Source organism: Leucoraja erinacea, unplaced genomic scaffold (assembly GCF_028641065.1).
Source record: "Leucoraja erinacea ecotype New England unplaced genomic scaffold, Leri_hhj_1 Leri_267S, whole genome shotgun sequence".
Lineage (NCBI taxonomy): Eukaryota > Metazoa > Chordata > Chondrichthyes > Rajiformes > Rajidae > Leucoraja > Leucoraja erinaceus.
The window spans coordinates 112501-134835 of NW_026576168.1; the positions used below are offsets into that span (position 1 = coordinate 112501).

At 47.7% G+C, this 22335-nt stretch overlaps 1 protein-coding gene across 1 annotated transcript in view; it reads right to left on the reverse strand.

The window, feature by feature from the left end:
- The window catches only part of LOC129693354 (zinc-binding protein A33-like), a 27610-nt gene extending 6617 nt beyond the window's left edge, over positions 1–20993 (reverse strand). The window contains exons 1-2 of the mRNA XM_055630197.1: positions 19540–20993; positions 1134–1229 (exon numbers count right to left, since the gene is read on the reverse strand). Coding sequence (XP_055486172.1) covers positions 1134–1229; positions 19540–19938 — 495 coding nt within the window. The 5' untranslated portion in view covers positions 19939–20993. The remainder of the gene's footprint in view (positions 1–1133; positions 1230–19539) is intronic.
- Between the last annotated feature and the right edge of the window lie 1342 nt (positions 20994–22335).

A 22335-nucleotide genomic window follows, 5' to 3' on the forward strand; every position in this document is an offset into this window, starting at 1 on the left:
AGGGTAACATTTTCACACAAAGTTTGGTGGGTGTATGGAACGAGCTGCCAGAGGAGGTAGTTGAGGCTGGGATGATCCCAATGTTTAAGCAACAGTTAGACAGGTAGGTATGACAGGTTTGGAGGGATATGGACCAAGCGTAGGCAGGTGGGACCGGTGTAGCTGAGGCATGTTGGCCGGTGTGGGCAAGTTGGGCCTGTTCCCACACTGTGTATAGAGTATAGAAGCTGGGATGTAATGTTAAATTTGTACAAGGCATTGGTGAGACCAAATCTGGAGTATGGTGTACAATTTTGGTCGCCAAATTATAGGAAGGATGTCAACAAAATAGAGAGAGTACAGAGGAGATTTACTAGAATGTTGCCTGGGTTTCAACAACTAAGTTACAGAGATAGGTTGAATAAGTTAGGTCTTTATTCTCTGGAGCGCAGAAGGTTAAGGGGGGACCTGATAAAGGTCTTTAAAATGATGAGAGGGATAGACAGAGTTGGTGTGGACAAGCTTTTCCCTTTGAGAATAGGGAAGATTCAAACAAGAGGACATGACTTCAGAATTAAGGGACAGAAGTTTAGGGGTAATATGAGGGGGAACTTCTTTACGCAGAGAGTGGTGGCGGTGTGGAATGAGCTCCCAGTGGAAGTGGTGGAGGCAGGTTCATTGGTATCATTTAAAAATAAATTGGATAGGCATATGGATGAGAAGGGAATGGAGGGTTATGGTACGAGTGCAGGCAGGTGGGACTAAGGGGAACAAAAATTTGTTCGGCATGGACTTGTAGGGCCGAGATGGCCTGTTTCCGTGCTGTAATTGTTATATGTTATATGGTTAAGTTGGGCCTGTTCCCACACTGTGGCTCCCTCGATGGCTCTATGATAATGACAGAGATCAGGGAGGTGGGGGTGGGTAGGTGGGGTTCAGCGTAGAGAACATAGGCATGGGCAACTGAGCGAGGGGAAGTACGGGTGGTTTCTGTGTGGGACAGAGTTGGGGGGGTGCCATCCATTGGAGAGAGCGGTGGGTTGGGTGGAAGGACACATGGGGCGATGGGGAGAGGGGGTGGAACGGAGGGTGGGAACGGGGTTCCTGAGCTCTGCTGCTCTCATCACCCCCCACACAAGGGATACAGGGCTCACCACCGTCTGGGAGGTCCTGGACACCTGGCTGGTCTCTGCCTCTCTGTACTCCTCCAATCTCTTCTCCAGGAACGTCGCCGAGTTCTCCAGCTTCTCCTTGGGGAACACACGGGTGGGTAAGTCACGGGACATTGTGGGGTGCGAGGGGGGGAAACGAGGAACGCGGTAACGGGAGGGGCGGCACGGTGGCGCAGCGGTAGAGTTGAGGCAGGTACTGTAACAACATTTAGAGGTAGAGATAGAAATATGGAAAATAGGTGCAGGAGTCGGCCATTCGGCCCTTCGAGCCTGCACCGCCATTCAATATGATCATGGCTGATCATCCAACTCGGTATCCTGTACCTGCCTTCTCTCCATACCCCCTGATCCCTTTAGCCACAAGGGCCACATCTAACTCCCTCTTAAATATAGCCAATGAACTGCGGCCTCAACTACCTTCTGTGGCAGAGAGTTCCACAGATTCACCACTCTCTGTGTAAAAAATGATTTTCTCATCTAGGTCCTTATCCTTAAACTGTTACCCCTAGTAAGGAGGGAAGGAGGGGGGGGGGCAGAAAAGAAAGATCTCCTGTGATGTTCTGTCCTGCTCTTGATGCAGTATAATATAGGTAAATGTGAGGTTATCCACTTTGGTGGCAAAAACAAGGGGGCAGATTATTATCTCAATGGGGTTAGGTTAGGTAAGGGGGAGGTGCAGTGAGACCTGGGCGTCCTTGTACACCGGCGCGTGCAGGTACAGCAGGCAGTGAAGAAAGCTAATGGAATGTTGGCCTTCATAACAAGAGGATTTCAGTATAGGAGTAAAGAGGTTCTTCTGCAGTTGTACAGGGCTCTGGTGAGACCACATCTACAAGATACAAGATACAAGATACATTTAATTGGCATTTGGACCCCTTGAGGTCCAAACGAAATGCCGTTTCTGCAGCCATACATTACAAACACATAGACCCAAGACACAACATAATTTACATAAACATCCATCACATCGCTGTGATGGAAGGCCTAATAAACTTATCTCTCCACTGCACTCTCCCCCCCCCGATGTCAGAGTCAAAGTCAAAGTCAAAGCCCCCGGCTGGTGATGGCGATTGTCCCGCGGCCATTTAAGCCACGCCGGGTGGTGCGAGGTCGCACACCGGGTCTTGCTGTTAGAGCCCCCGGCGTGCGCTCGCAGAGTCCCGCGGCCATTCCAGCCGCGTGGGGCAGCGGTGTCAGGCCCCGCTCCAGGAGCTCTTCAACCCCGCAACTCGGGCGGGAGAAGTCGCCGTTGCGAGAGCCCTAAAAAGCGGTCTCCCTCCAGGGAGCCGCGGGCTCCCGGTGCCGCCGTCCACAGACCTGCCGTTGGAGCCTCCGACTCTCCGGTAGCAGCAGCAGCAGCAGCAGCAGCAGCAGCAGCGGCAGCGCTCCTTCACCGCTCCACCCGCTCCGGACTCGGCCAGCCCCGCGACGGCGACGGTGAGTCGTAGCACCAGAGTCCCCGGCTTCTTCCTGTTGGAGGCCGCTCCTCGTTGCGGCCCCAACGACAACGGAAACCCGACGAGAAAAGGTCGGGTCTCCAGTGCAGGGAGAGATTTAAAAAGTTCCCCACCCCCCCACACACACACCCCAACAAAAAATAACAAAAACTACATTAAACTACATCTGGAGTATTGTGTACAGTTTTGGTCTCCTAATTTGAGCAAGGACATCCTTGTGATTGAGGCAGTGCAGCGTAGGTTCACGAGATTGATCCCTGGGATGGCGGGACTATCATATGAGGAAAGATTGAAAAGACTAGGCTTGTATTCACTGGAGTTTAGAAGGATGAGGGGATATCTTATAGAAACATATAAAATTATAAAAGGACTGGACAAGCTAGATGCAGGAAAAATGTTCCCAACGTTGGGCGAGTCCAGAACCAGGGGCCACACAGTCTTAGAATAAAGAGGAGGCCATTTAAGACTGAGGTGAGAAAAAAACCTTTTTACCCAGAGAGTTGTGTGAATTTGTGGAATTCTCTGCCACAGAGGGCAGTGGAGGCCATGTCACTGGATGGATTTAAGAGAGAGTTAGATAGAGCTCTAGGGGCTAGTGGAGTCAAGGGATATGGGGAGAAGGCAGGCATGGGTTATTGATTGGGGATGATCAGCCATGATCACAATGAACGGCGGTGCTGGCTTGAAGGGCCAAATGGCCTCCTCCTGCACCTATTTTCTATGTTTCTATGTTTCTATGATACGATATGATAGAACTCTATTTATCCCAGGAGGGACATTAATCTGCCAATAGTGATAAAAAACACATTATATGAAAAACGTGAAACTAAAGTAACAAGTGGAAAGGCTTGGGAGGTGTGCAAAGTTTTTGGAGGGAGGGGGGCGGGACAGGGAAGAAGGATCTCCTGTGGTGTTCCATCCTGCATCTTGGTGGAACCAGTCTGTTGCTGAAGATTTCCCAGTGTGTAATGAAGGGGGTGAGCTAGGTTGTCCAAGATGGACAGGATGCGTGCACCAGTCCACAAATACATCCGCCATTCTTTGCTTCTAAGCTGAACAAGGGTGTCGAGCTGGGGGAGGAAGTTGCATTGGGAGGTTCCGAGTGGCTATAAAGAGATGCATATCTCAGTCCCCACAGTCCGTAGTGCAGAGAGGAAGTGGTCGGCGTTATAACATCTCTTCTCAGAGACGGTTTCCTCCAAAGGTTTGTAGATCAATTGGCCCTTTGCAAATTGTCCTTAGTCACAGTGTGTGTAAGATAGTGCTAGCGATGGCTGGCCACCACGGACTCCGTGGGCTGAAGGGACTGTTAGCACGCTCTATCTCAAAGCTAAATAAGATTAGCGGCTGAGAAAAGTTGTTTTACACAATTATTGTCTTGTATATATTTTTAGGCTGCATGAAGTATATTTTTGGAAATGCGATTCTCTGAACAGGAACCCACCTGTCATTAGGAAATAACTGTACAACAGGGTATGAGACAGTTCTAGTGCAGAGGTGGGGGGTGGGGGGGTCTATCGCAAGGCTGGGGGGGTCCAACATTGCTGCAGATGTCTGCTTAGATCTACCTGATATCACAGTTACCAGGCACTTTAGGTGCACAGAAATTCTGGAGAAACTCAGCGGGTACAGCAGCATCTATGGAGCGAAGGAAACAGGCAACGTTTCGGGCCGAAACGTTGCCTATTTCCTTCGCTCCATACATGCTGCTGCACCCGCTGAGTTTCTCCAGCATTTTGTGTACCTTCGATTTTCCAGCATCTGCAGTTCCTTCTTAAATACCAGGAGTTACCCCTTCCAATTCCCACACTGACCTTTCTGTCCTGGGCCTCCTCCATTGGAAGAGTGAGGCCCAACACAGTTTGGAGGACCAGCATCTAATATTTTGCTTTGGCAGCTTAAACCCCCAGCGGTATGATTTTGATTTCTCTAACTTCAAGGAACCCTTGCTTTTCTTGCCATATAGGGAGTACAGAGAAGGATGCCAGGAGGCTGCAAGGTGACTTGGATAGGTTGGGTGAGTGGGCAGATGCATGGCAGATGCAGCCTAATGTGGATAAATGTGAGGTTATCCACGTTGGTGGCAAAAACAGGAAAGTAGACTATTATCTGAATAGTGGCCGACTAGGAAAAGGGGAGATGCAGCGAGATCTGAGTATCATGGTACATCAGTCATTGAAAGTAGGCACGCAGGTGCAGCAGGCAGTGAAGAAAGCGAATGTTATGTTAGCATTCATAACAAAAGGATTTGAGTATAGGAGCAGGGAGGTTCTACTGCAATTGTACAGGGTCTTGGTGAGACCACACCTGGAGTATTGCGTACAGTTTTGGTCTCCTAATCTGAGGAAGGACATTCTTGCCATAGAGGGAGTACGGAGAAGGTTCAGCAGACTGATTCCTGGGATGGCAGGACTTTCATATGAAGAAAGACTGGATAGACTTGGCTTGTACTCACTAGAATTTAGAAGATTGAGGGGGGATCTTATAGAAACTTACAAAATTCTTAAGGGGTTGGGCAGGCTAGATGCAGGAAGATTGTTCCCGATGTTGGGGAAGTCCAGAACAAGGGGCCACAGTTTAAGGATAAGGGGGAAGTCTTTTAGGACTGAGATGAGAAAAACATTTTTTGCACAGAGAGTGGTGAATCTGTGGAATTCTCTGCCACAGAAGGTAGTTGAGGCCACAGTTCATTGGCTATATTTAAGAGGGAGTTTGATGTGGCCCTTGTGGCTAAAGGGATCAGGGGGTATGGAGAGAAGGCAGGGATGGGATACTGAGTTGGATGATCAGCCATGATCATGTTGAATGGCGGTGCAGGCTCGAAGGGCTGAATGGCCTGCTCCTGCACCTATTGTCTATGTTTCTATGGTATGGTTTTGATTTCCCTAACTAAAAGTAGCCCTTGCTTTTCCTTTCCCTCCACCCCTCCCATATCCCAGTTCTCCCACCATTCTGATTGTCCTCCCGATTAAATGTTGCCTCGCTTGTCACCTTTCCCTCACCTAACAATGATCTATCCTTCATTTGCCTTGAGCTTCATCCCCTTTGATCTCTTGTTTTCACACCTTACTGTTCGATATCTCTATGTCTCCCTCTCCCCTGACTCAGTCTGAAGAACGGGGGGACCTTATAGAAACATATAAAAATTATAAAAGGACTGGACAAGCTAGATGCAGGGAAAATGTACCCAATGTTGGGCGAGTCCAGAACCAGGGGCCACACAGTCTTAGAATAAAGGGGAGGTCATTTAAGACTGAGGTGAGAAAAACCTTTTTCAGTCAGAGAGTTGTGAATTTGTGGAATTCCCTGCCACAGAGGGCAGTGTCACTGGATGGATTTACGAGAGAGTTAGAAAGAGCTCTAGGGGCGAGTGGAGTCAAGGGATATGGGGAGAAGGCAGGCACGGGTTATTGATAGGGGACGATCAGCCATGATCACAATGAATGGTGGTGCTGGCTCGAAGGGCCGAATGGCCTCCTCCTGCGCCTGTTTTCTATGTTTCTATGTTTCTATGACCTGAAACGTCACCCATTCCTTCTCTCCAGAGATACGATACAATACTACATGATATGATACAATACAATACGATACAATTGGACTTTATTTATCCCAGGAGGGAGATTGGTCTGCCAACAGTCATAGAACACAACAACGCATTATTCAGGCCATCTACAGTTCAACAACACAATCCACTGCTGAAGAATAAAGCTGTAAACGATCTTAACGCCAGCAACACTGTGGTTAGTTAGTGTGTTGAGAACAAAAATAGAACAGTATTGCACTGTATAGTGTGGCCTGCATGGGTATCCTCCAGGATCAGTTTCCTCCCACACTCCAACGACGTACAGGTTTGTAAGTTCATTGGCTTGGTAGAAATGTACAAATTGTCCCTAGTGTGTGCCGGATAGTGTTAGTGTGCGGGGATCGCTGGTCGGCGCGGACTTGGTGGGCCGCAGGGCCTGTCTCCTCAACTAGTATCTCTCAACTAAATAAACTCAAGCTCAAGTGAGTTTATTGTCATGTGTCCCTGTATAGGACAATGAAATTCTTGCTTTGCTTCAGCACACAGAACATAGTCGGCATTTACTACAAAACAGATAAGTGTGTCCATATACCATGATATAAATATATACACACACATGAATAAATAAACTGATGAAGTGCAAATAACAGATAATGGGTTATTAATAATCAGAGTTTTGTCCAAGCCAAGTTTAATAGCCTGATGGCTGTGAGGAAGTAGCTATTCCTGAACCTGGTTGTTGCAGTCTTCAGGCTCCTGTACCTTCTACCTGAAGATAGCAGGGAGATGAGTGTGTGGCCAGGATGGTGTGGGTCTTTGATGATACTGCCAGTCTTTTTGAGGCAGCGACTGCGATAGATCCCCTCGATGGAAGGAAGGTCAGAGCCGACGATGGACTGGGCAGTGTTTACTACTTTTTGTAGTCCCTTCATCTCCAGGGCGCTCAAGTTGCCAAACCAAGCCACGATGCAACCGGCCAGCATGCTCTCTACTGTGCACCTGTAGACTCAGCGGGTCAGGCTGCATCTCTGGTGATGTTTCGGAGCGGGACTCTTCTTCAGACTGGTTGGGAGGAGCAGTGAGAGAGGGTTACAGAGCTCCAGTGGGAGAGGGGAGGAGAACTCCTTCAAACCTGGCATACCCTGAGGAGATTTCACGGAGGAGCAGTGAAAATGGAGTCCCAAGGAACTGCAGATGCTGATTTACCAAAAGAAAAAGAAAAAAAGCGCTGGAGTAACTCAGCGGGTCATAGAAACAGAGAAACATAGAAAATAGATGCAGGAGTAGGCCATTCGGCCCTTTGAGCCAGCACCACCATTCAATATAATCATGGCTGATCATCCAAAATCAGTACCCCGTTCCAGCTTTTCCCCCAAAATCTTTTGATTCCCTAAGAGCTAAATCTAACTCTATTCAAAACATTGCAGTGAAATGGCTTCCACGCTTGACAGATCCAGGATGGTGTGGGTCTTTGATGATGATCTGCAGCCTTTTTGAGGGCAGCGACTGCAATAAGCCCCTCGATGGAAGGAAGGTCATAGAGCCGATGATGGATACAGTGTTTAATACTTTTTGTAGTCTTCCTCCAGGGCGCTCAAGTTGCTGAACCAAGCCACGATGCAACCAGTCAGCATGCTCTCGACTGTGCACCTGGAGACTCAGCGGGTCAGGCTGCATCTCTGGTGACGTTTTGGGGCGGGACTCTTCTTCAGACTGGTTGGGAGGAGCAGTGAGAGAGGGTTACAGGACTCCAGCGGGAGAGGGGAGGAGAACTCCTTCAAACCTGGCATACCCTGAGGAGATTTCACGGAGGAGCAGTGAAAATGGAGTCCCAAGGAACTGCAGATGCTGATTTACCAAAAGAAAAAGAAAAAAAGCGCTGGAGTAACTCAGCGGGTCATAGAAACAGAGAAACATAGAAAATAGATGCAGGAGTAGGCCATTCGGCCCTTCGAGCCCAGCAAACCATTCAATATAATCATGCTGAATCCAAATCAGTAGGCCCATTTTTCCCCCAAAATCCTTCCCTAAGAGCCAATCACCTCTCTTCAAAATTCCGTGAAATCCAATATAACATGGCTGATCATTCCAAATTCAGTACCCCGTTCCAGCTTTTCCCCCAAAATCCTTTGATTCCCTAAGAGCTAAATCTAACTCTCTTCAAAACATTCCGTGAAATGGCCTCCACTGCCTTCTGTGGCAGAGAATTCCACAGATCCACAACTTACTGTGTGAAAAGGTTTTTCCTCATCTCAGTCGTAAATGGCCTCCCCCTCATTCTTAAACTGTGACCCCTGGTTCTGGACTCCCCCAACATCGGGAACATTTTTCCTGCATCTACCCTGTCCAAACCTCTAAGAATTTTATATTTTTCCATAAGATACCCTCTCATCCTTCTAAATTCCAGCGAATTCAAGCCCCGTCGACCCATTCATTCATTATATGTCAGTCCCGCCATCCCAGGAATTAACCTTGTGAACCTACGCTGCACTCTCTCAATAGGAAGAATGTCTTTACTCAAGTTAGGAGATCAAAATTGCACACAATTCTCCAGGTGCGGTCTCACCAGGGCCCTGTACAACTGCAGTAGGACCTCCTTGCTCCTAAACTCAAATCTTCTTGCAATGAAGGCCAACATACCATTAGCAACATGCATGCTTACTTTCATTGACTGATGTACAAGCACACCCAGGTCTCGTTGCACCTCCCCTTCTCACAATTTGACACCATTCAGATAATAATCTGCCTTCCTGTTCTTGCCACCAAAGTGGATAACTTCACACTTATCCACATTATACTGCATCAGCCATGCTTCTGCCCACTCACCCAACCTATCCAACTCAGACTGCAGCCTCACAGCTCACACTGCCACCCAGCTTTGTGTCATCCGCAGATTTAGAGATGTCACATTTAATTCCCTCATCTAAATCGTTAATATAAATTCTAAACAACTGGGGTCCCAGCACCGAGCCTTGCGGCACCCCACTAGTCACTGCCTGCCATTCTGAAAAGGACCCATTAATTCCTACTCTTTGCTTCCTGTCTGCCAACCAGTTCTCTATCCATGTCAATACCTTACCCCCCAATACCATGTGCTCTAATTTTGCACACTAATCTCCTGTGTGGGACCTTGGCAAAGGCATTTTGAAAGTCCAGATACACCACATCCACTGGCTCTGCCCTTATCCATTCTACTTGTTACATCCTCAAAAAATTCCAGAAGATTAGTCAAGCATGATTTCCCCTTCATAAATCCATGCAGACTTTGACTGATCCTGTCACGGCTTTCCAAATGCGCTGCTATAACATCTTTAATAATTGACCCCAGCATCTTCCCCACTACCGATGTAAGGCAAACTGGTCTATAAATCCCTGTTATATCTCCCTCTCTCCTTTCTTAAAAAGTGGAGTTACATTGGCTACCCAGGAACTGTTCCACAGGAACTGATCCAGAGTCGAGAGAACATTGGAAGATGATCACTGATGCATCCACGATTTCTCGGGCCACCTCCTTGAGTATTCTGGGATGCAGACCATCAGACCCTAGGGATTCATCTGCATTCAGTCCCAACAGTTTACCTAACAAATTTTGTTAGCCCTTGCTGTCTCCTCCCCTTCCTATGTCTCCCTCAGCCCTCGGGCTCCTCCTCCTCCTTTTTCCTTTCTTCTCCCCCCCCCCATCCCCCATCAGACTGAAGAAGGGTTTCAGCCCGAAACGTTGCCTATTTCCTTCGCTCCATAGATGCTGCTGCACCCGCTGAGTTTCTCCAGCATTTTTGTGTACCTACCATTTTCTGACTAATGTGGATTCCCTTCAGTTCCTCCCTCCCACTAGATCCTCGGTCCACTAGTATTTCTGGGAGATTGTTTGTGTCTTCCTTATGCCCCTGTCCCACTTAGGAAACCTGAACGGAAACCTCTGGAGACTTTGCGCCCCACCCAAGGTCTTCGTGCGGTTCCCGGAGGTTGCAGGTGGTTGCCGGAGGTTGCAGGTAGGGAGACTGACAAAAACCTCCGGGAACCGCACGGAAACCTTGGGTGGGGCGCAAAGATTCCTGAGGTTTCCGTTCAGGTTTCCTAAGTGGGACAGGGGCATTAGTGAAGACAAAACCAAAGTACTCGTTTAACTGTTCTGCCATTTCCTTGTTTCCCATTATAAATTCACCTGTCTCTGACTGTAAGGGACCTACATTCATCTTCACCAATATAATCTTTCTCTTTTAACATACCTAGAGATACTTTTACAGTCAGTTTTTATATTCCACTCAAGATTTCTCACATGCTTTTTGTTCCCCTCTTAATTAACCCCCTTGTCCTCCTCTGTTGAGTTCTAAATTTCTCCCAGTCCACTGGCTTGCCGCCTGTTCTGGCCGATTTATAAGCCTTTTCCTTGGATTTAACACTATCTTTGACTTCCCTCGTCAGCCAAGGTCGACCCGCCTTCCTAGTTTGTTTTTATTTGCCAGACCGGGATGAACAATTTCTGGAGTTTATCCATGCGGCCTTTAAATCTTTACCATTGCATGTGCACCATCAACCCTTTAAGTATAATCTGCCAGTCTATCCTGCCAGTCTCATACCTTCAAAGTCTCCTTTATTCAAATTCAGGGAGCCGGTCTCTGAGTTAACCACTCAGTCACTCTCCATCCTAATGCAGAATTCCACCATATTAACCATATGACCATATAACCATATAACAATTACAGCACGGAAACAGGCCATCTCGTCCCTTCTAGTCCGTGCCGAACATTTACTCTCCCCTAGTCCCATCTCCCTGCACTCAGACCATAACCCTCCATTCCTTTCCCGTCCATATAACTATCCAATTTATTTTTAAATGATAAAATCGAACCTGCATCCACCGCTTCCACTGGAAGCTCATTCCACACAGCCACCACTCTCTGAGTAAAGAAGTTCCCCCTCATGTTACCCCTAAACTTCTGTCCCTTAATTCTCAAATCATTTTGAGTATAGAAGTTGGGATGTAATGTTAAAATTGTACAAGGCATTGGTGAGGCCAATTCTGGAGTATGGTGTACAATTTTGGTCGCCTAATTATAGGAAGGATGTCAACAAAATAGAGAGAGTACAGAGGAGATTTACTAGAATGTTGCCTGGGTTTCAGCAACTAAGTTACAGAGAAAGGTTGAACAAGTTAGGGCTTTATTCTTTGGAGCGCAGAAGGTTAAGGGGGGACTTGATAGAGGTTTTTTAAAATGATGAGAGGGATAAACAGAGTTGACGTGGAAAAGCTTTTCCCACTAAGAGTAGGGAAGATTCAAACAAGGGGACATGACATGAGAATTAAGGGACTGAAGTTTAGGGGTACATGAGGGGGAACTTCTTTACTCAGAGAGTGGTAGCTGTGTGGAATGAGCTTCCAGTGAAGGTGGTGGAGGCAGGTTCGTTTTTATCATTTAAAATAAATTGGATAGTTATATGGATGGGAAGGGAATGGAGGGTTATGGTGTGAGCGCAGGTATATGGGACTAGGGGAGATTATGTGTTCGGCACGGACTAGAAGGGTCGAGATGGCCTGTTTCCGTGCTGTAATTTATATGGTTTATTGGTGGTTATGTCCTCTTGTTTGAATCTTCCCTACTCTCAGTGGGAAAAGCTTATCCTCGTCAACTCCGTCTATCCCTCTCATCGTTTTAAAGACCTCTATCATGGTGACTTACACAACCGATTATGGTCACTTGCATAAGATCATTAACTAATCCTTCCTCATTACACAATAGCCACTCTAGGATGGCCTGCCCTCTTGTCAGTTCCTCTCCATATTGGTTTAAAAACCCATCCCGCATACCTTCCAGGAAATCCTCCATCTCAGCGCTGTTCCCAATTTGGTTGGCCCAATCTATATGTAGATTAAAGTCACCCATGATAACCGCTGTACCTTTGCGACTCGCATCCCGAATTTCCTGCTTGATGCTATCCCCCAACCTCCCTACTGTCAAGTCAAAGTATCCGTTATTGTCATTCAAACTTTCCAGTCTGAACAAAATTCCAGACCTTGCAGTCATAACGTCGAATAAAATAACAAAACACACAATGAACACAGATTTAACATCTGTTTGGTGGTGTGTGTACAACAGACCCGTTTGGTGGTCTGATGGAAAATCAATGGCGTAATATGCTGGAGTAACTCAGCGGGTCAGGCAGCATCTCTGGAGAATATGGATTGGGTGGCGTTTCGAGTCGGGACCCTCCCCCAGTCTGAAGAAGGGTCTCGACCCAAGACATCACCTATCCGTGTTCTCCAGAGCCGATGCCTGACCATATAACCATATAACAATTACAGCACGGAAACAGGCCATCTCGGCCCTACAAGTCCGTGCTGAACAAATTTTTTTTTTCCCCCTTAGTCCCACCTGCCTGCACCCATACCGTAACCCTCCATTCCCTTCTCATCCATATGCCTATCCAATTTATTTTTAAATGATACCAATGAACCTGCCTCCACCACTTCCACTGGAAGCTCATTCCACACCGCTACCACGCTCTGAGTAAAGAAGTTCCCCCTCATATTACCCCTAAACTTCAGTCCCTTAATTCTGAAGTCGTCCTCTTGTTTGAATCTTCCCTATTCTCAAAGGGAAAAGCTTGTCCACATCAATTCTGTCTATCCCTCTCATCATTTTAAAGACCTATATCAGGTCCCCCCTTAAACCTTCTGCGCTCCAGAGAATAAAGACCTAACTTATTCAACCTATCTCTGTAACTTAGTTGTTGAAACCCAGGCAACATTCTAGTAAATCTCCTCTGTACTCTCTCTATTTTGTTGACATCCTTCCTATAATTGGGCGACCAAAATTGTACACCATACTCCAGATTTGGTCTCACCAATGCCTTGTACAATTTTAACACATTACATCCCAGCTTCTATACTCAATGCTCTGATTTATAAAGGCTAGCATACCAAAAGCTTTCTTTACCACCCTATCTATATGAGATTCCACCTTCAAGGAACTATGCACGGTTATACCCAGATCCCTCTGTTCAACTGTATTCTTCAATCCCCTACCTGCTGAATTACTCCAGCATTTCACGTCTATGTTTCCCCATCACACTAGGCCTTGCCTGAGTTTTAATTCCTCTCCAGCATCCTCATTGATGCAGTCCCGTCTCTCCACCCTTCCATTCTCTTTTCCTGTGACCCAGGAGGGGTGGGAGATTGCAACCTTCGCGTGGCCCGCCCTGTTTCGACTAATGCAATCAACTCGACGTACACAAACGGAAACATAGAAACATAGAAAATAGGTGCAGGAGTAGAGGCCATTCGGCCCTTCGAGCCTGCACCGCCATTCAATATGATCATGGCTGATCATCCAACTCAGTATCCCGTACCTGCCTTCTCTCCATACCCCCTGATCCCTTTTAGCCACAAGGGCCACATCTAACTCCCTCTTAAATACAGCCAATGAACTGTGGCCTCAACTACCTTCTGTGGCAGAGAATTCCACAGATTCACCACTCTCTGTGTGAAAATGTTTTTTCTCATCTCGGTCCTAAAAGACTTCCCCCTTATCAGTTAAACTGTGACCCCTTGTCCTGGACTTCCCCAACATCGGGAACAATCTTCCTGCATCTAGCCTGTCCAACCCCTTAAGAATTTTGTAAGTTTCTATAAGATCCCCCCTCAATCTTCTAAATTCTAGCGAGTACAAGCCGAGTCTATCCAGTCTTTCTTCATATGAAAGTCCTGCCATCCCAGGAATCAGTCCCAAACAGAACAAGTTGTCCAACAACTTTAGGCTGTGCACGCCACATGAAAGAAGAAGAAGTGACCCAGGAGGCTATTCGGCCCATCCATTCCCTGCCAGCTCCCAATCCCGTCCTTCTCTCTCATTCCCCTGTACGCTTGCAAAAAGTATCCTCCCCTCTCACATTCACCAACTCCATGACTTCTCTCTTCCCTTTTCTTTTTCACACACCATACATCACATGTTTTTCTATTATCTACTCTCTCTTTCTCTGTTTTATTATTAAAACAAAAAAACATTTCACCAACTCCCTCCTTTCCCATCCTCACCTACGCTCCTGCCTCCCACCCTCACCACAATCAATTAATGGTTTATCCACAGATCCACCAGCATGCGATACGATACAATACGATACGCTGGACCTTTATTTATCTCAGGAGGGGAAATTGGTCTGCCAACAGTCATAGAACACAACACGAGACATGAAGATGGACACACAACGCTGGAGTAACTCAGCGGGACAGGCAGCATCTCAGGAGAGAAGGAACGGGTGACGTTTCGGGTCGAGACCCTTCTTCAGACTGAGAGTGAGGGGAAAGGGTAACGAGAGATATAGACGGTGATGTGGAGAGATAAAGAACAATGAATGAATGATATACAAAAAAGTAACGATGAGAAAGGAAACTGGCCATTGTTAGCTGTTGGGTGAGAACGAGAAGCTGGTGCAACTTGGGTGGGGAAGGGATGGAGAGAGAGGGGATATCTTCGGTGCCATTTCCACGAACTCTCAGTTCCCTCATCGTTCAAATATAGATTTACTTCCTGTAAAATGCACGCATGGGTCTGACTGCCACAAGCCGCCATGCCATAGAATGACAATGATTCACTGTCCTCTGTAAGTCATTCCTTTGTTTAGTTTGCTTTAACTTACCTTATCTTAACTTAGTTTAGCTTATCTAAGCGTGGTGTAGCTTAGTTTAGCTTAGTTTATGTTAGTTTGGTTTAGTCTAGTTCATTTCATCTATATCTCTTGTTTCCCTTTCCCCTGACTCTAGTCTGGAAAAGGGTCTTGACCTGAAACGTCACCCATTCCTTCCCTCCAGAGATGCTGCCTGTCCCGCTGAGTCACTCCAGCATTTTGTGTCTATATTAGTTCCATTCAGTCCAGTTCAGTTTAGTTTATTGTCACGTGTACCGAGTTATAGTGAAAAGCTCTTTTGATGTGTGCTAACCAGTCAGCGGAAAGAATATACTATAAGATCCCCTCTCATGTGGATCTCTCTACCCTCTGGAACTCTCTGCCACAGAGGGTAGTTGAGGCCAGTTCATTGGCTATATTTAAGAGGGAGTTAGATGTAGCCCTTGTGGCTAAGGGGATCAGGGGGTATGGAGAGAAGGCAGGTACGGGATACTGAGTTGGATGATCAGCCATGATCATATTGAATGGCGGTGCAGGCTCGAAGGGCCGAATGGCCTACTCCTGCACCTAATTTCTATGTTTCTATGTTTCTATGTTTCATCCTTCTAAATTCCAGTGAACACAAGCCCAGTCGTTCCATTAATTTCAACATATGACAGTCCCACAATCCCGGGAATAAACCTCGTGAAACTATGCTGCACTCCCTCAATAGCAAGAATGTTCTAAATCCTTCTTGTGACTGCTTCCCACACCTCTCTATCCTTTCGTAAACAAGGAGACCAGACCTGCACAGACTACCCCAGAAATGGCCTCACCAGCCCCTCTACATCAGGGACCTGGGATGGATGGTACTGCACAGTGGGGTCCCGTGCTACCTGTTCATCTCCTGGTCCACAGACCCGCCAACCGCCAGCCACTGTTGCGGGCTGGAAGAATCTTGTGTTTCAACATCGACACAAAATGCTGGAGTGACTCAGGCAGCATCTCTGGAGAGAAGGAAGGGGTGATGTTTCAGACCCATGTTTATAGAAGGGTCTCGACCTGAAAGGTCACCTTTATCTTCTCACCGGAGATGCTGCCTGTCCCGCTGAGTTACTCCAGCATTTTGTGTCTATCTTTGATTTAAACCAGCATCTGCAGTTCCTTACTACAGAGTGTGTGTCACAGGCCTATATGGCGTGTGTGAGGTTGCAGTTCCCCTGTTCCAATACCTAAAGGGGCTGCTCCTTTGCCTTCTGGCTGCTCTTCACACTGCTCTTCACACCCACCACCTTCATCTTTGGACACCCAGTGCGTAGGGGAGAGAGTCGGGCTGTGAAGATGTCCTGGTTGTGTTGCTCCTGGGCCTGGCCAAGCTGGCCATCCGCAAGTCACGATACCAGCCGGTGGAGGGCTCGGCCCGAGCCGGCTGCCCGCCCCATTCCCGGGGTTACGTCCGTGCCCGGGTGGGGTTAGAGAGGGACTACGTGCTGTCCTGGGGTGCCCTGGGGGATTCCCGGGACCGCTGGGCACCGCGGGGGGGTGGATGTATCCTTTAATAAGGATGGGGAAATAGTCATTTAAAGGAAATTTGTTTTATACTTGTATCGTGGTGGTGAGTTTTGTTTGAAAGACATTGTTGCCATAGAGGGAGTACAGAGAAGGTTCACCAGACTGATTCCTGGGATGTCAGGACTTTCATATAACCATATAACCATATAACAATTACAGCACGGAAACAGGCCATCTCGGCCCTACAAGTCCGTGCCGAACAAATTTTTTTTCCCCCTTAGTCCCACCTGCCTGCACTCATACCATAACCCCCCATTCCCTTCTCATCCATATGCCTATCCAATTTATTTTTAAATGATACCAATGAACCTGCCTCCACCACTTCCACTGGAAGCTCATTCCACACCGCTACCACTCTCTGAGTAAAGAAGTTCCCCCTCATATTACCCCTAAACTTCTGTCCCTTAATTCTGAAGTCATGTCCTCTTGTTTGAATCTTCCCTATTCTCAAAGGGAAAAGCTTGTCCACATCAACTCTGTCTATCCCTGTCATCATTTTAAAGACCTCTATCAAGTCCCCCCTTAACCTTCTGCGCTCCAGAGAATATGAAGAAAGACTGGATAGACTCGGTTTGTACTCGCTAGAATTTAGAAGATTGAGGGGGGATCTTATAGAAACTTACAAATTCCTTAAGGGGTTGGACAGGCTAGATGCAGGAAGATTGTTCCCGATGTTGGGGAAGTCCAGAACAAGGGGTCACAGTTAAAGGATAAGGGGGAAATCTTTTAGGACCGAGATGAGAAAATCATTTTTTACACAGAAAGTGGTGAATCTGTGGAATTCTCTGCCACAGAAGGTAGTTGAGGCCAGTTCATTGGCTATATTTAAGAGGGAGTTAGATGTGGCCCTTGTGGCTAAAGGAATCAGGAGGTATGGAGAGAAGGCAGGTACGGGATATTGAGTTGGATGATCAGCCATGATCATATTGAATGGCGGTGCAGGCTCGAAGGGCCGAATGGCCTACTCCTGCACCTATTGTCTATGTTTCTATCTTTTTATGAATTATTTAGTATTGTACATATTATAGTAAATATTTGAATAAATCATTTTTGATTAACAAAAATGGAGTGGCCTCACCATCACCCTGCACAGCCCACACAGATCACGGGGAGAAGGTACAAACTCCGTACAGACAGCACCCGAGGTCAGGATCGAACCCAGGTCTCTGTCGCTGTGAGGCAGCAACTCCACTGCTAAGCCCATAGTTAAGGTAAGTGTGTGGTGTTCGAGAGCCTGATGGTTGTCGGGAAGAAGCGAATCTTGAACCTAGTGGTCACAGTTCTCAGGCTCCTGTACCTTATTGCCGATGATCTTATAGAGGTGTACAGAATCATGAGAGGAATAGATCGGGTGGACGCACAGAGTCTCTTGGCCAGAGTAGGGGAATCGAGGACATAGGTTCAAGGTGAAGGGGAAAAGATTTACGAGGAATCTGAGGGGTCACACAAAGGGTGGTGGGTGTCTGCAACAAGCTGCCGGAGGAGGTAGTTGAGGCTGGGAGTTGAGAAGGTACAGGGGCTTGAAATCTGGAACATCCAGGTTCAGGAATAGCTCCTTCCCCACAGCCATCAGGCTATTAAACACAACATTACAAACACAACTGGCCTCAACGGGTAGTTGAGGCCAGTTCATTGGCTATATTTAAGAGGGAGTTAGATGTGGCCCTTGTGGCTAAGGGGATCAGAGGGTATGGAGAGAAGGCAGGGTACAGGATACTGAGTTGGATGATCAGCCATGATCATATTGAATGGCGGTGCAGGCTCGAAGGGCCGAATGGCCTACTCCTGCACCTAATTTTATGTTTCTATGTTTCTATTAAACAAGCTCTGAACTATAACAGCCTACTGCACCTTATCTGTTTATTTATTGTGGTTTATGGTCTATAGACACGCAGAACTTTTATCTCCTGTCCTGTATTATGTTTACATACTCTGTTGTGCTTCAGCAAGCAAGAATTTCATTGTCCTAACTGGGATACATGACAATAAAACTCTCTTGAATCTTGACTATCCATCATTTGAGAAACAGCTAGACAGGGACATGGATAGGACAGGCTTGGAGGGATATAGACCAAGCGCAGGCAAGTTGGTCTAGTGTAGCTGGGACATGTTGGCCGGTGTGGGCAAGTTGGGCAGGTGGGTCTGTTTCCACACTGTGTCACTCTTTGCCTCCATTAATCTATAACACACACGCACGCACGCACACACACACACACACACGCACGCGCACACACACACACACACGCACGCACGCGCACGCACGCACGCACGCACGCACGCACACACACACACACACACACACACCACGCGCACAACACACACACACCACACACTCGCACGCACGCACACACACACACACACACACACACACACACACACACTCGCACGCACGCACACACACTCGCACGCATACACACACACACACACTCACACACACACACACACACACACACACACACACTCACACACACACTCACACACACGCCAGCACCCGAGCTCAGGATCAAACCCAGGTTCTCTGTCGCTGTGAGGCAGCAGTTCTACCAGTGTTAGAAACGTACAAAATTCTTAAGGGGTTGGACAGGCTAGATGCAGGAAGATTGTTCCCGATGTTGTGGAAGTCCAGAACTAGGGGTCACAGTTTAAGGATAAGGGGGAAATCTTTCAGGATCGAGATGAGGAAAACATTTTTCACACAGAGAGTGGTGAATCTGTGGAATCCTCTGCCACAGAAGTTAGTTGAGGCCACAGTTCATTGGCTATATTTAAGAGCGAGTTAGATGTGGCTAAAGGGATCAGGGGGTATGGAGAGAAGGCAGGTACAGGATACCGAGTTGGATGATCAGCCATGATCATATCGAATGGCGGTGCAGGCTCGAAGGGTCGAATGGCCTCTACTCCTGCACCTATTTCAAGTTCAAGTTCAAGTGAGTTTATTGTCATGTGTCCCTGTATAGGACAATGAAATTCTTGCTTTGCTTCAGCACACAGAACATAGTAGGCATTTACTACAAAACAGATCAATGTGTCCATATATCATGATATAAATATATACACACACATGAATAAATAAACTGACAAAGTGCAAATAACAGAAAATGGGTTATTAATAATCAGAGTTTTGTCTGAGCCAGATGGCTGTGTGGCTTTTCTATTTTCTATGTCTATGTCTACCAGTGCCGTCCAAGTTATGAGATTTGACGGGTGGGGGTGTGGGGGTGGGTGTTCGTACCTGGCAGAGGGCAAAGGCTTCCTCTGTGGGGATCAGCGTGTTCCTGCCCTCCGATCCTTGCGCCAGGCAGCTGGGGCAGACCAGGGTGAGATCCTTTGGGCAGAATAGCATCGGCAGGTCCCAGTGGGATGGGCATCGTCCCATGCCAACCGTGGGGCTGGGACCCAGGTTCAACAAGCCCAGGCTGGTCACCAAGGTGGCGAGGAGCTGGTTAGTTTTCAGCTCCCTCCTGGGGAACCCCTGGCAACACTGCGGGCATGCGACAGTTCCCTCCTCTCCGCCCCACCGTCCCAAGACGCACGCCCGGCAGAAGTTGTGGCCGCAGTCCAAGGTGACGGGCTCCGAATAGATGTGGGCGCAGATGGTGCAGCGAAGATTCTGCCCCAAGCTCTCAGCCATTCTTTCCTCTCTCCTCCCCGTCTCTCACTCTCGCTCTCTGCGCTGCTCTAAGACAACCACCCTCCACTCTGCACGCAGTATTTTTAGACACTGTACACTTCCTGGTTTCACTATGACTCCGCAGTGGGTGGTCAGTTTCATGTTGAGATGAAATCAGTCTCAACCAATGAGTCCTTCATCGAAAGTAGACACAAGAAGCTGGAATAACTTAGATCCTTCAGACCAGGTCGGTCAGGGAATAATACATCCAATTGGCTACACAGTAGGGGGGTGGAATGCAATCTTAATCTTAACCATACAGAGTCCTGGGATGGCAGGACTTTCAACTGCAGTCCTGTACAACTGCAGGAGGTTCTACTGCAGTTGTACAGGGTCTTGGTGAGACCACACCTGGAGTATTACGTACAGTTTTGGTCTCAAAATCTGAGGAAGGACATTCTTGCAGAGAAGGTTCACCAGACTGATTCCTGGGATGGCAGGACTTTCATATGAAGAAAGACTGGATAGACTCGGCTTGTACTCGCTAGAATTTAGAAGATTGAGGGGGGATCTTAAAGAAACTTACAAAATTCTTAAGGGGTTGGACAGGCTAGATGCAGGAAGATTGTTCCCGATGTTGGGGAAGTCCAGAACTAGGGGTCACAATTTAAGGATAAGGGGGAAGTCTTTTAGGACCGAGATGAGAAAATCATTTTTTACACAGAGAGTGGTGAATCTGTGGAATTCTCTGCCACTGAAGGTAGTTGAGGCCAGTTCATTGGCTATATTTAAGAGGGAGTTAGATGTGGCCCTTGTGGCTAAAGGGATCAGGGGGTATGGAGAGAAGGCAGGTACAGGACACTGAGTTGGATGATCAGCCATGATCATATTGAATGGTGGTGCAGGCTTGAAGGGCCGAATGGCCTACTCCTGCACCAATTTTCTATGCTTCTATGTTTCTATGTTAATAAGGATTCTTTAGTCAGAGGGTGGTGAATCTTTAATTTAGTTTAGTTTAGAGATACAGCGTGGAAACAGGCCCTTCGGCCCACCGAGTCCGCGCCGACCAGCGATCCCCGCACATTGTATATTGTATATCTTTATGGTCATTTCCTGAGTATTCACATACCCAGAGGAAACAAAAAAAATGTTGCTCAACCAGTGTCCATTCAGTGTGCATTAAAAATAAATAGAAATAAAAATACATGTATCATGAACAAATTTAACACTCTACTAAACATTCAACAGGCGTTCCGATCGGCAGCGGCACAACAGTGGCTCTGCTGCAGTGTGTCCAGGTTGGTGGTTGGTGCGCGATACTTGGCATGGGGCAAAGTCCGTTTAGCAGTCTTATAGCCTGCGGGAAGAAGCTGAGGAGCATCCGGCTGGTTTTGCAGCTAATGCTCCTGTACCTCTTCCCAGATGGCAGGATGGAGAATATGTGATGCGATGGATGGTAGGGGTCTTTGATGATGGAGATGGCTCTGCTGATACATCTCTTCCTGTATAAGTCCAGCAGGAAAGGGAGTGGAGCACCAATAATCCTGCTTGCGGTCTTCACAATCCTGTGTAGTTGGTGCCGTTCGTACGCCTTGCCGCTCCCGAACCAGGAAGTGATGCCGTAGGTCAATGTGCTCTCGATTGTCCCCCTATAAAAAGTCCGTAGGTGTGTAGTGGGGAGACCTGCTTTACGCAGTCTTCGGAGAGGGTGTAGTCGCTGCTGGGCTCTCTTGGCCAGTGCTGTGGTGTTGGCCGTGGACGTCAGGTCATCAGACAGATGTAGTCCTAGGAACTTCACGCTGCTGACCCTTTCCACATCAGCTCCGTCGATGTGCAGAGGTGTATGGTGTTGTTTCCCCGCCCTCCTGAAGTCAACCACCATCTCCTTAGTTTTTCCCACGTTAAGAATGAGGTTGTGTGAGGAATGAGGAATGAGGACATTAACACAATCCTGCACACACTGGGGACAATTTCTACACACACACCAAGCCAATTAACCTACAAACCTGTACTCCTTTGGAGTGTGGGACGAAACCGAAGCTCTCGGAGAAAAATGTACAAACTCCGTACAGACAGCACCCGTAGTCGGGATTGAACCCGGGTGTCTGGCGCTGCAAGCATTGTTATGCCCCTGTCCTACTTAGGAAACCTGAACGGAAACCTGAACGGAAACCTCTGGAGACTTTGCGCCTCAACCAAGGTTTCCGTGCGGTTCCCGGAGGTTTTTATCAGTCTCCCTACCTGCTACCACTACCTGCAACCTCCGGCAACCACCTGCAACCTCCGGCAACCACCAGCAACCTCCAGGAACCGCACGGAAACCTTGGGTGGGGCGCAAAGTCTCCAGAGGTTTCCGTTCAGGTTTCCTAAGTGGGACAGGGGCATTAAGGCAGCAACTCTACCGCTGCATCCACCGCG